Genomic DNA, 15,102 nt, shown 5'->3' on the forward strand with positions numbered 1-15,102 from the left:
ATATATATATAAAATGTTTTTTTCTTCTAGAAATAGTGGTTTTCACTTCTATAATCTTAAAACAGTTACTCTTTAATGTGGCAGAGCAGAAACTGAGCCAAGCTGTCTTTTACGTTTCAGAGCCAATCAGGTTACAGACTCCAGGTATATCTGTTGCCTCTGGAGGGGATCTGTGAGACCCAGGGTAATGAGGGTCCAGCACAGGGTGCAGATCTGTGCGTAAGCAGTAGTGTGTGTGCTTTAAAAATTGCATTAATTTATTTAGGTGTATGTATTTTAAAGGAAATTATGTGCACAGGAAATTATTGCAATTGCAGACGTGACCGATAACACCTCACCGCCCACGTCTCAAATTTAAAACATCATTACTTTTTTTTTTTTTTGGTTCTGTTGTTTCCAGACACACAATTTTGATAAGAATCTGCTATGAGCTGTTTTACTGAGACAAGTTTGACAGCCTTCCTGAAAAGCACTGCTCCCTTTCCGGGTTTCCGTAAGTTGCTGTGAGTGTAATTGGAGCCCAGTCTACTGCTCTCGTCTGACCTGCTGAGAGCAGCCTCCCAGCCTGGATGATCGTGACCACAGAGCCCCCCACCACTGACCCTGGGAGCCCCTCAGTGTGTCTGCTGCACTGGGCTCGGAGCCCTGACTCCACCCGCATCCTGAGCTGCAGCCCCACACTGAGCTTGGTTAAATATTCTCCTGTAAACGGTTTCTCAGCAGTGTCAATTGTTATTTTTTATTCCACTATGGTGAGGATATTTCCTTATTGTGGAAAATTCAGATTGCATTCATTTAAAAAAAATGTATGCAGTAGTCAGCACAGTCAGTAAACAGAGCACATGCACTATAGGCATTAAATAGAGTGCAGGCGGCACAGGTAGTAAGAGCGCAAGCAGTACAGACAGCAGAGCCCAGGCAGTGCAGTCAGCAGATTGCAGGCAGCACAGACAGTGCAGACAGTCTTTGAATAAACTGTTTGCTGGCTGCTGTTCCACTGCAGTAGTTTAATTTATATTTGAAATACAATGTATTTTCTATTAGTCCAGCTGCATCCTTCCCTGGGTGTCAGATTGATTGCTTCTCTTGTCTCGTCTCCCCTCCCCTTCAGGCCCTGCCCGAGAGCAGCTGCAGCAGTGTGAGAAACACCCCTGTAAATGTTGAGGAGCCCAGGTGTGGGCTGACAGGGCGTCATCACGCCCATTGCTGCCATACTCAAAATACTTGACTGGAATAACAGCGCAGTGTGGGGGAGGCCACAGTGAATGCCTTCGCTGAGTGCACCTATTGTGCAATGGCAAGGAGGGGGTGCATGCTGGGGATTGCCCTGGGATAGGCCTGGGCTCCATGCAGCCACACACACCACTGCCTGGGGGAAAGTGGATTTTGTTTTTAAAGGAAAGAATTAGAAGGATTAAAGTCAAGCAAGTGTAGGCAGTGGTGTTGCCCAATCTCTTTCCATAGCTATTTTAGTTTCAAATACTAAATCAAACAATCTTCTTCTCCATTTCAGCCCCGTGTTGGCTTGTGTTTCCATGCCCTGCAGAGCTGAGTTGGCCGTGTGTGGTGTGAGTAGCCCTTGGTCAACCCATGTCACCTTCTGTGAGCTGGAACACTGTGAATCACATCTATACCCATCACACCTCGTTGGGCACAGCGTGTCAGCGGATCAGAGAGTCGAAGGCAGAGAAGCTGAACACAGATTTCCACTTCTCCTCCCACGGGGCAGGCCAGCAGCCGCCCCCCAGCAGGAGAGCACGTGCAGGCGTATCAGAGCTGACTGGAGGACCTGATTTCAGCAAGCCCTGTAGTTCACCAATCCAGCTATTTTAGAAGGCCACAGCCTGTTTCTGTAACTTGAGATAAGTGACCATGGAATGGAGTCGGGGGGGATGATGTCATTAATGACCAGGCAGGAAAAGGTCTTTATTCCAGCTGTACAGATATAGAGTTAAGAAGAAGGGCTCAAGGACAGGTCCACAGACTTAATCTGAGCTAATCTGGCGCAGAGTTGCGTAATTGTAATTAAAAAGGGAAGTGATTGTGAAAGTTTCCTGCTGCTGTATCCACTCAGGGCCATGTGTAACAGCTGACACATATTTTTCTGCATCCCCTGACCGACTGTAACAAACTATCAGCAGCCTCATCGGTAAATGGTCATGTTTTTTTTTGTTTTTTTTCAATACACTCCTCTGTGACAAGGATGAATGATTTTGGTGTACCTCGAAAATCAGATTTCAGAATAAAAAATATGTATTTTTTTTATTTTTGTAAAAATCCAAATAACTTTACAGATCTTTATTGTAAAGGGTTTAAAAAATGTTTTCCATGCTTGTTCAATGAACCATAAACAATTAATGAACATGCACCTTTGGAACGGTCGTTAAGACACTAAAAGTTTACAGACGGTAGGCAATTAAGGTCACAGTTATAAAAATGTACTCTGACTCTGAAAAACACCAGAAGAAAGATGCCCAGGGTCCCTGCTCATCTGTGTGAACGTGCCTTAGGCAGGCTGCAAGGAGGCATGAGGACTGCAGATGTGGCCAGGGCAATAAATTGCAATATCTGTACTGTGAGATGCCTAAGACAGTAGTGGAGAGGGCTCTGGACTCATGACTGGAAGGTTGTGGTTTCAAAGCCTGGGTGGGGCAGTGCTGTTGTACACCTGAGCAAGGTACTTCACTTAGATTGCTCCAGTAAAATGCCCAGCTGTACAAATGACAAAAAAAAAAAAATACTACTGATAATAATAATAATACAGGGAGACAGGAAGGACAGCTGATCATCCTTGCAGTGGCAGACCATGTGTAACAACACCTGCACAGGATCGGTACATCCGAATATCACACCTGTGGGACTCCAGGAACGCACGATCCCTCCATCAGTGTCTGCAATAGGCTGAGAGAGCCCAGATCTGAGCACGTCTGGGACCTGTTGGATTGGAGGATGAATGTCTGGGAACTTGCAAGTGGCAAATCTGGTTTTGATTTTGACCCCCCTTTGTTCAGGGACACATTATTCCATTTCTGTTCAGTTTATGTCTTAGTTGGTGAATCTTTTTATGTTCATACAAATATTTACATGTTACGTTTGCTTGAGAACCCAAAATTTTGAAATCGTGCATCTTAAACCCCAGCTTAACACACAGTGATATTATTAGTTATTAAGCCTTTTTTTATTAGAAAAAAAATCAATTTTTGCTAGTGTAAGAAATACACGTCTGTGGCTCCTGTTGACATCTGTGCTGGTGACACAGCAGACAGAGACAGCATCGTGATCCCAGCCTGTTGAACTGAAGACTAGAGAGAGTCCCAGGGGGCTGGGGACATGAGTGGCCACACACTCTCCTGGATACTCCCTCTGAATTGGATACCTGGTACTAGACTCCCTGGCTGGACACCTCCCTGTGACTTGCGCCCCTGCTGTGGCCTCCACCAGAGCTCACTGTCTTGCAAGGCGCATAGTGCATCTGTCAGCTTCATGCCACAGCTCTTCAATTTTGTGCAGAGTTTTCAAACTGTAGGTCAAATCTGTCTGCCTGGCCTGTGTGAGTATGCCTCCACCCTGTATATCTCTGTAGCACAGTCCAGCCGTGTCCTGCCCAAAGTACAGTATGACTGCATTCTAATGTGGTGTGTGCAGGTCCCGCCACTCGAATATGTGCATGAAACTGTGACTTAAAGATACTGAGACAGCCTGATTCCCCTGCTCTCGGCACACAGAGACAGTAGTGAAGACTGCCACTGAAATACCTAACAAGAACACTTTCTCCTGAAGGCTAAATTGACAACACAGCACTTTATCAGGTAGGTTTGGTATTGCTAAAAAAAGCAACTTTCACATTCATTGAGCTCTAATAATAGCCCTGTGGTTGTGAGAATTTCCATTGAGATTTATTTCTGAGTGTCTATAAGCCTATCATTCATTAACTCCTGTTCACAAGTTTTCTATTCATATTACTTTCCAAACCATTGAAGCAGAGCTGTGTTTAGGTCAGATTAGCACATTTGCATGTGTAAAGTATGTCCGAGTGGTGACCGGCTCCTGGGCTCCACTGAACACAAGTGCCCTGGACAAACTGGCAGTGTGGGGGGGAGGGGTGGCTGCTGGATCGGTGGGGGGTTAAGGAGCAAGTGTGTATGAGGGCAGGTCATTATTATTATTATTATTATTATTATTATTATTATTATTATTAGTAGTAGTAGTAGTAGTAGTAGGTCTTCTTATTCTTTTTCTGTTCCAACAATCAATAACTCCTCTCACAGATTTGCGCCAGACAGATGAAACATTGAACCTTTTCCTTTCCCTTATCCTCACTGCGTTCTGGTGCTACATTGAAAGTGATGAATCATCTTCAGTGAGACAAGGGACATTGGAAGCTGGGTCAAGGCAATGTTGGACAGTTTGGTCCAACAAGACATTATAGTGATAGTCACCACACTATAGCACACCACACAAATAAATGGCAATTTGCAAATCTTACAACCTCATTACTGGAAGTGTATGCCATTTATAATGAGTCCCAGACCAGACGTGTTGCAGGACAAAATGCATGAACTGGTCAAAGGTCTGCAGGGAACAGAGGTCATCACAGATGACTTTACTGTATTCGGTTTTGGAGATTCAATTGGTGATCTTGATCAGAATTTGAATGCTTTCTTGCAGCACTCAAAGAACATGATGTAGTGCTTAATAAAGACAAACTACTGATAAGAACTTTTGTCGAACATATGGCGCTGGTTTGGGTGTTGATCCTGCGAATGTCAAAGCCATCATCAAGGTGTCACTGCCTACAATTTTGTGCTAGGTGTTCAGCATATTTTGGGACTTACACAATATCTTGCAAAATGTCTTCTTTACCTATCGGATATATCAAACCCACTGCAGGACAGGATCTCACACTGCATGGGTTTGGGCACACCTGCGTTGGAGAGCACTGATCATCGCACATCACTCCCAGTATCAGAAGCGCATTGGCACCAGTTGAAGAATGTTGCTTTGGATGATCTGGTACAACTATTTGCTGTGGTTGGACACAGACCAAGATCAAGGAGAGGTGCTTCAATACTACACACAACCATATATTACCATATTTTTTATTACACTTCACCACGCTACACTACACAATGCCTTACTGTATTTGTACCACAGTACACCACACTTCAATCTTGTAGGGGAAAAAAGTGTCACAGCCTCATATTTGGCCCACATTTATTGTTCCCTTATGATTGTTTCAGACTGCTTTCTACCACACTTTGTCTCTTCCTTATTGGGCTCATATTTGCATTTTACAAAGGGGTTATGATGTAAAAACAGCTTAATTGCTCTTTCAATTGTATGATAAGTAATACTAATAATAATACATATATGTATAGCAACTTAAATACTATTATGAACATACCTACTATTATTCTACAGCTTATAACGTAATTACTTTTACATTCTAGTACTGATGCATACTACTCCTCACCTATACTATGACTACTTCGATTATAAACTATTAATTTTATTGACCTGCATACTACCACAAAAATAATATACATCCACTAATATATTATGCAAAAGTAATCATATGCAGACAAAGTATCTTCAGATACTTAAAATTGTAGTTATTATTATTATTTATGTAAATGTAATTTACAACAATACAAATATTTCCTCTTCACAATTCGTGAATCCAAAGGTCGCTTTATCCATACTGAACCCTCACTGCATATATACTTTGTTTCAGGATACTGTATAATGTATGCTTTTTTTATATTAACACACATAGATATTTAATTCATTATAAATGAGGTATAAATGAATTTATGCGGAAGGCTGTACACAGAACTGAGAATGCATTTTTTGAATCTAATATTTCCGAACTATAGGAGGAGCCGGCATAGCGGCGCTTTCAACCCAATAATCAAGGAAACAGAAACAAACACAGTATTGTACTATGGGGGCAAAGCACTGCAATTCCCACAATCCCTCTGTGTGGCGAGGCAGGCTCGGTACGTGTTTGTGTGTAAATGGGTGTGAGAGAGAGAGAGAGAGAGAGAGAGAGAGAGAGAGAGCTGTCTGCGAGTCTGCTGACGTCACCGCTGGAGCTGCCCTGTCACGCGCTGCTAGTAAAAGTTGGGATAGAAGCGCGAGCCGGAGCCGCGGAGACCGAAGCGCCCGACCCGACCGGCCCGTTACCGGCCCCCGTTACCGGCCGCTCCCGCACCGGCCCCGGCACCCGCCGCGACCACAGCAGACCAAACTCTGGAAACAGCAGCACTTTCGCATGACTGGAGCGGGGGGCGGTGGGAGTGGAGGATCTTTAATGCCGACTCCGGGTCTTCGAGACTGCCTGTTAGTGTTACTAGACAGTTGAGGACGAACGACAACAACACAAAAAGTTTGCGTGTAAATGTTGTGAGGAGTGGAGCAGGGTTTCCCAGCGCCGGCGTAGAGAGAGACGGCTCAGCCAGCCCGAGGTGTCCGACCCGATGACGACTGCAAACTGCAGCGGGAACGAGGAGCTGGACTTCCGACTGATGTTCGGGGAGGACGGACCGCCGCCGCCGCTAGGCCCTGCAGGTCGGTACCTCCCGGCCCGAGTGCGCCCCTCCTCTCCGCCGGGTCTGTTGACAGCACGCACAGCCGGTCCCCGCTAGTGTGGCATGCAGTCGTGTGCATATGATTTCAGCTATCGGTTAGTTTCCAAAAATAATCGCGGTGTTGTAATGTCTGTTTTAGATGTTAAAGCGTTTAATTTGATCCCACCGTTGCTAACTGCACCGCAAGTTCCCCGTCTCTCGTTTAATTTCGCTGATGCCGTGGTCTGAACTTGGTGAAGTTTAGGAGGCTGAATGTGTCGCTTTGTTTTCATATTGCTCAACTTGCTGAAGTTTAGTTGTAGACATGTCGGTTTGTTGCTGTTTTATATCGCTGAACTCGGTGAAGTTTAGTAGCTGAATATGTCACTTTGTTGTTGTTTTATATCGTCGTCTGTGACCTGCTGTGGATTTGCATGCATGGATGCAGTTCAGATTTAACGCTCTGCTCCTGCGTTTGAGTTTTGGACTCTCTTGCAAATAATAATAATAATAATAATAACAACAAATATTTCTGTATATTACAAAAATGATCAAGTATTTTAACACCAGTGTCGTTAATAATAACAAAACCAATAATAAACTTCCCCAGAGGTTTGTTAAATGTAATGTGACCGATTAGCAGTGTCTATAATCAGTCTGTATCGGTGTCAGGAATGTTTTCTTTTTAATATCCGAACTCAAGTAACAGTAACCCTTTAGGTCCGGTTTTAATTCGAAATAATTAACGTTATTTAGAAAATCTTCTTTTGCTTTCGTTCCCTGGCTAAATAGGAGACTGAGCGTTTTGTAAAAAATAGTCTGAAATATTTGGTGAAGCCCATTTTTTTTTCTGCTCTGCAAAATTGAGATTACAGAAGATCCAGAAGAACAGGTTCTGACTGTTTATGTATTTTGTCTAAACTCACCTTGAAGACAGGTTTGCGGGTAAATCTGTCTCTAAATGTGTATTACCTTACGTACCTACTAATTATTCTATAGTAATTGATATAGAAAAAATCCGTATTTTTTATTTTGTGTTTTACACTGAACTACTTTTGCATATTTGTCAGTCTTTGTATAGTTTTGAAGGGTAATTAGCAAAGTTTCAAAGCACATGGGTTTTCTTTTGTAAGTTTACACAATAAATAATGTAATAATAATTGTACAATTCTGTAGAGCCAGTTATAAATGTTCTTCTGTTTAAATACAAATATATATATAAATAACTTTATTATTATTATTATTATTATTAAACGTCTTAGATTAAAATAAGAAGCCCCTATTTGTGATCAGTTTTATCTGTACCTGTTTTTATGTTTGTGGTCTGTGCATTGTACTCACTTGCTGAGGAATTATTTTCTTTGTCGGTGTGCCAAAGCTCAGGTGTAGCAAAATTGTAACCTTTTAACCAGAATTACAAGTCCCGTTATTACCCATTATTGCTGCCTGATAAATTATCTCAGATTTACAACTGGAATTTTAATGTACTGGACTCTACAACAAGATGCACATTATTATTTTATTTTAACCCTTATTTAGATGTATTTTCTTTAAATGCAAATGCTGCTGTTATTATGTATTTATGTAGTGATTTTACTAAATCAGAATAAGGATTATCTCAACACAAAAAAAAATCCCCACTTAAAAAAGAAAAAAAAGTGCAGTAGTACAATTAAAAAGCGTTTACAATGTGGACTGCATCCCTTGCCGCATTAAGTTTACAAGTGTACAAATAACTGTTCTTTAGCATCTGTCGAAGGTGATGTTATAACTTATTATATTTTAATAGATGCCAAGGAAATACAGTAAAAGTAAATTAAACCCCGAAGGTTACCATTGTTTAGTGAAACTAAGCTTTAAACAGTTGTTCTGGTAAATAATGTTAATGCTCAAACACTAACAAAGTAAATCATGAAAGTGTTAATGTAACAGATCCCACACTGCTCTGTGGATATAGGGTCTCGCTGTGTGCCCTTTCTGGATGCCCCTACTGATATCTTTATATGAGGGGGAGCTGCTTAGGGTATCAAATATTATGTGGTTACTATTCATAAACTATAAAATCAATAATCTTGTCACTACAGAGAGTGTCCAGGTTTCCTTTAACATTGAAAAAGCACTTCTCTTTCCCTTTGATATTGTGATTCTTCCGTTTGATATTATACATAAAAGCATAAGAACAAAATGAACACCTTCAATGTGTGTAAAACCTCTTTATTAAGTTGTAAGTGGTTCTGGTTCAGTTGAAGGAGTGGGCGTAGCTCCGTCTGGTTGCATGTAGCAGTTATGTTGGCACCAGTGGTAGGAAGGAAAGTACTGTGGCGTCGCAGCAGAGTGATGGACAGCTGTTTGAGGCTTGCAGTGCCCACCAGCCTGCGGTGTGAGCAGGACGGGCACAGTGTGAGGAATGTCGGGGCTGAGGAGCCAACGCTTACACAGGTGTGTGTGTGTGTTGTGAAAGTCACTGGCTTGAGAGGAGAGCTGTACAGGTGTTTGAATTTAATTTAAAATAACTGAATAACTACATAATAAAGCTGTGCCCCAGTGACATCAAATCCCAGCAGATTTAGTTTGTAGGTCATCAAAAAATGTCTGGGGCTTGATGGTGCTGAATTGCCTTCACTAAGCATTTTTAAATCATCTCACTGTAACATTAACATTGATCATCATTTTGATACAACTGTAAGACAGTGGAATGGCAGTCTGTTTTATCCCCCCCCCCACCATGGCTTGTGGCATGTGGATAAATAAAGAAACAAACATATGGGTAACGATGTCATCATTTTTGGTGCAAAACACAAGTGAACAGGTGAATCCTACTTGTGCATGAGCAATTTAAACATGCGTGAATTTGAATGTTGCTGTGGTTAATATTGAATTCACCCAGCCACACACACCTGTTTCTGGAGACTTTTATTCATTTATTTGTGTATTTTTAATTTAGTTAAGTTTAGTAAAATGTAGTTGATTGTTTTTACCCAGTTTTAGTGAGTAATAAATATATAAATAAGTAATTTATATTGAAAGATGCATTGTATCATTCAGTAATGAGCATCTTGGGGTCTGTCGTCCTCTCTTGTCCAAGGGTTTCCTGCCAGGTGCTGATTCTAATGGTGTTTAGGTGTCAAGTACATGTTCTGTGCAAGTGTGAGGACTAATGAGGTTCACTAATGTATATAGAATGGAAGCAACTGAAAGAAACTTAAACTATGAGTGTGAGAATGTATGCTTGTGTGTGTATATATATAAAAAAAAGAAAAGAAAATGACATTTCAGATTTTCTGGCAAAAGTATGGGTTGAGGGAAAAATTAAAATAGAATCCTATTTTATTTGTCTTTTGGGCTGTGTCATCTGTGGGGCTCTGTAGGGATATGTGAAAATGTGGCAAGACGTTCTTGAAGCCAGCTGGCGTTCCAGTGGAGGTCTTGTTTGTTCTCAGTTCTTACAGCCACCAAGTGTATTGTCGCTGTGTTGTTGGACTCTGTGGAAATAACAAGCTCCTTTGATTTTTCTGGGGGACTTGCGTACCTGCATAACCTGCTTCATGTCCTGAAAGGGAGGTGCTGAGCCGAATGTGCTGCTGGAAGTCTTCTTCTATGTTTTACTATTCAATTAACAACTACTGCAACACACGCAAGCCCTAGTGCAGCTGAAACAGGGTACCCACAGATCCCCCTGTGCAGTCACAAAATTTCCCTCTGTTTACACAGAGCAGTGTCCTGGGATGCGAGTATGCTGTCTTTGTAACACCTTAGCATGATCATGTCAGCCCATGCAGATTGCTGGCAGGAGAGGGAAAAAAGAGGGTATGGTTTGAAAGATCCATCATTATGATTTGGTAGAGTTGAGATCTTGCGCGGATCACAACAGTATAGTCCGTTAACTGTACAATGTTCAGGAGACTTGCTGCAGTTATTGAGTCAATTACAGGCCTCCTTTCTTCAAGTACTTTTTACTCCCCCTGATCTTTCTGCAAATTTGACTGCTGATCAAGTGAAGGCATTGTGCTCATTGCTTGTTTGACACATTTGCATATTTTTTAGTTTTTTATGGAAATGAAAGTATTAACTTTGCTCAAATATGCTGCAGTATAGGATTTAGGAGAAGAATACATGCATTTATTATTAAATAATAGTTATTATTATTATTATTATTAACTTCAATCATAATAATAATATTATTATTATTATTATTTTCATCCAATGAGACTAGTACTCAAAGAACTATGCAAAGTTACAGATTGCAGAGGTTACATATTGTGCAGTGCAACAAATACAAATATAGACTTAAAAAAGTAAATATGTGTCTCTACTTGGAATGGATCCTATACTTTGAAAGTCTAGTGATGCTGTGGAAACATTAACTATTGTCACTGCTATTTCTAGATGGGAGACATTTTTGTGTTCTGGTGTCGGCAGGAAAGAGAAATGTAAGCTTTGTTTTGGACTGATCTAGTTTTAAAGGTTAATCGAGGGCTACCTTTGCTGGCAGGCAAAAAACACCCAAATAAACACAAAACAAAACATGTAGGGCTTTCCCCAAGCGTCTGTTAATCCTCCCGCATAAAGTACAGGCAAAACTGTCACTATATGTAGGGTGTCCTTATCATTCATGTTTGCAATCCTTCCCCAGAAACCCCTCTTATAGTGGTACTACATAGAAATGTTTTTGAAAGATGCAATTATATTATTTATAATGATAATAAATACAGTGATTAAGAAAGTACAGGTTTATCTGGTTGTACTGTAGTGTGTACTCCACTAAAAGAGCAGGTGTGGGCAGACCTTTTTTTCTTTCCCCATGAGGAAATCATTGCGAACAATTTTATGCTTTTATTCACAGTTGAGGAATAGCGTCTCCAGTCTTCTTCAAAGCAACATACTTTAATTGATCAAATTAGCATTATTGCTTAAGAAAGTTCTGATCAGCGTATGACAATTTTGCTCCACAGCTAGCCATAATTACATTAATATCTAATGTGTAAATTATGATTTTGAAACTATAAAGTCAAATTTGAATCTTAAAATAAAAAAAATAAATAGCGCACACATCTTAATTTTGCTTAGTTAGAATGATAAAACTAAAATTTAGACTAAAATATGGGTTTTTCAGCACTTGTTTAGGATTCATTGAGTTTTTCTTAAACTTTACTTGCAGTTCTGATATCTTATTTTAGTTTTTATCATTACTGAAAATACAAGTGCTGAAAATTATTTTTTAATAATAAGTACCTCAATGTATACATTTCCTCAAGGTTGTCAATTAAATATCCCCTTGTCAATTAAACCATTTTGCTTGGAAAAGACAGGAGGAAATGAAAGACGTTATTGTCTGTACGTTTTTGATATTTTGTTGTGGTATTTACCTTTTAAAAAAAAAAAAAAAAAATTCATAGATGTATACATTCATCAGATAAATGTATGTTCGTACATTTACAAGACAATGCCATGATTCTTCTATAGGCTGGTTCTCCCTTCTCCTTTTTCACATTGTATATCAAGGTTTCAGTTGCTATTGATTACCAAATATGGTATACAGTTTGATCAGTCTATGTATGTTTTATGACAGCGCTGTGAAATTTAGTGTATTTGAATGAAAAGGAGATTTTGGTGTAATATGAAGTTTAATTCATAATTATCCTAAAGCTTTGTTCTTCTCGCACTTTTTTTTTTTTTTTCTTCTCTCCCAGCGTTGGTCACAAGCTACTGAGCTCTGAATCACAACATACCAATACAGTATAGGAGCATTGCCTCGCTGAAGAAAATTCCCATCACTCAACCTGAGAGCGTTGACTACACTGACTGATTGGGAGGGAGTGGGAACAAACCTACTTGAATTTGTTTAGGGTATTTTTATTGTTCTTTAGCTGGTTCAGTCCAAACGAGTCATACAGCACATACATTTTTGTGCACATATAAAATGGCCGTTTATTAAAGCAACACATGTATTACAAAACTGCATTGCTCGATCTCGGTTGATGACATGCAATGCAATATTTTATACCACAAATATATCAGGAAATGTAGCTGCTTCTTTTAATGGTGTTTTGTCAGTGTTGGGTCTTCTGCAGATGCACTGCTGGGTTTGGAGTTGTGCACAACAACAATACATGTGGTGTAGTTCAGAATATCTGTCTTCCTGAATCAGTTTTCCTAAATTAAATCTCATGAAGAAGAAGAAAGAATGACTTGGATGAGAAAGGAAGGAAAAACTGGACTTGGATTAAGCGTTGGAATAATAACACCAGTGTGCAGTGGTTTCACCCCAGTGGGCTATGGGTCCTGGCTCATTCTCACAGGCCAGTCCTTATTAATGACTGACGCCACTGAAAGGATAGCAGTCGATCTGGAAGAATCTGTTTCTCTCCAGTTCAGATGAATTCCAAAATACAGCCGGCTTTCTGTTTCCCTACATTTGAGGATTTTCCTTGTACTTTTCAGATGGAATCTTTAGCTCATAATTTCTCTCTTCTGCCTTGGGGGAAAGGAGGAGGGCCAGGGGGCTAGGGGGAGGTGGAGGGTGTAGTGCAGGTGTGACAGAATGACAGAACTTTCCCCTGGATTAGAACGCCCACACGGGTGTTCCAGAACAAGTCCAGACAGTGATATTCCAAAGGTGTCTTCTGCAGCACGTATTTACAGTACAATGACGAGCGTATTCTGGTAAAGAAGAAGGTTTTTTTTTGTTACAGTTGGGCAGTAATAAATGTTCAGAAATGAACATATGCATTTACATCTTGACTCAAGGCAGTTAGTGTGACCGTTTTTTAATCAAAACATTTGATTCCCCAGTTCTTTGACTGTGGATAACTGTTGAGACCTGCCCTGTCTGTTTGTGATATCGAGGGGTGGTGTGAACTCTTCCCCTTTGTTTTCCCATACATATAATTCAGCTTACCTGCATAGCAGCATGGCAAACAAAGTTCTCTCCATAGACGAGACAGTGTCGGATCCCGGCAGTGGAGCTGTCCCTCCTTCTGCTCCCATTCTCTGCAACACTGTGGAATATTCGACTCAAACCCCACTTGAGCTGATGGAGAGTTGGAAATCTTTGTTTTCAATGTTTCCCCATGTTTTCAAAATAGTTTTTACTGTTTAGAGGCAGAGCCTTTGAGAAGCCATGCCCTGAAAAGACCCTATAGAAGGTGAAGGTTGTGGAATTGTTTTATGTAACATCTGACTATTTGTGTTGGGCTGTATCTGAGTTGGTAGGAGTAGAAATTTTCCTTCTGTCCTCAGAAGTGATGGGGAAAATTATGGCACTTTAAAGGAATGCCTGCTTTTTAAGTTTTTAAACAAATAAAACATGAAACTGGGACACAGAGGAAAAAAAAAAAGGCAGTATTTTTTGTTTTTATAATGATTCAAACAGGGTGTGGTGAACAACTTTAGTATTTCATCGGCAGTAGTATGTGCACTTTGTTTTGCATCTCTTCTGTGCCCAAGAGCCTGAAGATTCATTACGAGTGACGGTGAATGTGTTAAGGTGGGGAGTGAGGGAATTCAGCCGTGTGCATCATCAATAATAGTAATGGTAGTAATGGTGGCTGTAGTAGCAGCAGCTATTTGAGTTCTGGTTGCTGGTGCAGTTGCTGCACGCTACTGCACTGCGCAGCGAGTCAGCTGGGGCTCTCTGTGTGCGCGCTGCAGCTTTCCCTGGCGGGGGGGGTATTAATTAAACAGTCCAGGTGGCAGCAGCACGAGCAGACAGGCCTGCTCCCCAGTGCGCTCGGCAGGGCTCACACCTACCGCAGGAGCGCCAGAGCAGAGTGCGACCTCACCTGAGATGGGAGGTCATTAATTGCCTACCTGTTGGGAGCTGCCCTGTGGCTCCTGGAAGTGGAGGAGTGCCACTCTGCAGTGTGTGTGTGTGTGTGTGTGTGTGTGTAAGCTTGCAATTGCTGCTAGTTTACTGTAAGAGCAGGCTGTGCTGACGAGATGCCTGGCACTGGATCACGCTGCTGCCACACTCAGAAGAGCACTGAAACACTGTGTTGGGTGTCAGCCTGGTGAAGAATTTCAACCCAGAGGCAACGTTAGTCATCTGCTGGTAATTCCCTGTGCAGAGTGTGGGGAAAGGCGAGGCAGTGCAGGCAACTCCGTGGTAATCACGGCTGGTGTTGGCAGTTCAAGGCGGGCTCCCCTCATCTTGTCTGGTTCAGTCCCTGTCTGTGTTTGTGCCTGGCATTTTACTAAAATAATCCACATCAGTCAAAGCTCCAGCAGTGCTCCTGTGCTCCGGAGCCTTGCAGTGATGTGACTCCCCTCAGCTTTGGGATTACAACCCCCCCATGCCTGGGCACCTGGTCTTGCAGGTCTGTTGGGGTTGTGGGCTCTGTGGACGGGGAGGTGTGCTGATGAGGGTGGTGTGAATCCGAGCTCAGACTGTGTCTGCTACATAAACCTCTATTACTCAGGGCTTATGCACTGGGAGCTCTTTCAACAGATAAATTAACTGTTAATACTGAGGCAGCACCTGAAGGATCCTGTAACATGGCACTGGTTTTGCTTGGATTACCACGTCATTGTTTAT

The 15,102-nt window shown here is 41.4% G+C and overlaps 1 protein-coding gene across 1 annotated transcript in view; it reads left to right on the plus strand.

Moving 5' to 3' along the window:
• The first annotated feature begins 6,093 nt into the window (after nt 1-6,093).
• Nucleotides 6,094-15,102, plus strand: part of nfatc3a (nuclear factor of activated T cells 3a) — a 61,406-nt gene continuing 52,397 nt past the window's right edge. The window contains exon 1 of the mRNA XM_066713387.1: nt 6,094-6,570. Within this exon, the coding sequence (XP_066569484.1) occupies nt 6,480-6,570 (91 nt within the window). The 5' untranslated portion in view covers nt 6,094-6,479. The remainder of the gene's footprint in view (nt 6,571-15,102) is intronic.

This window comes from Amia ocellicauda, chromosome 9, assembly GCF_036373705.1.
Source record: "Amia ocellicauda isolate fAmiCal2 chromosome 9, fAmiCal2.hap1, whole genome shotgun sequence".
In the NCBI taxonomy this organism is placed as follows: Eukaryota; Metazoa; Chordata; class Actinopteri; order Amiiformes; family Amiidae; genus Amia; species Amia ocellicauda.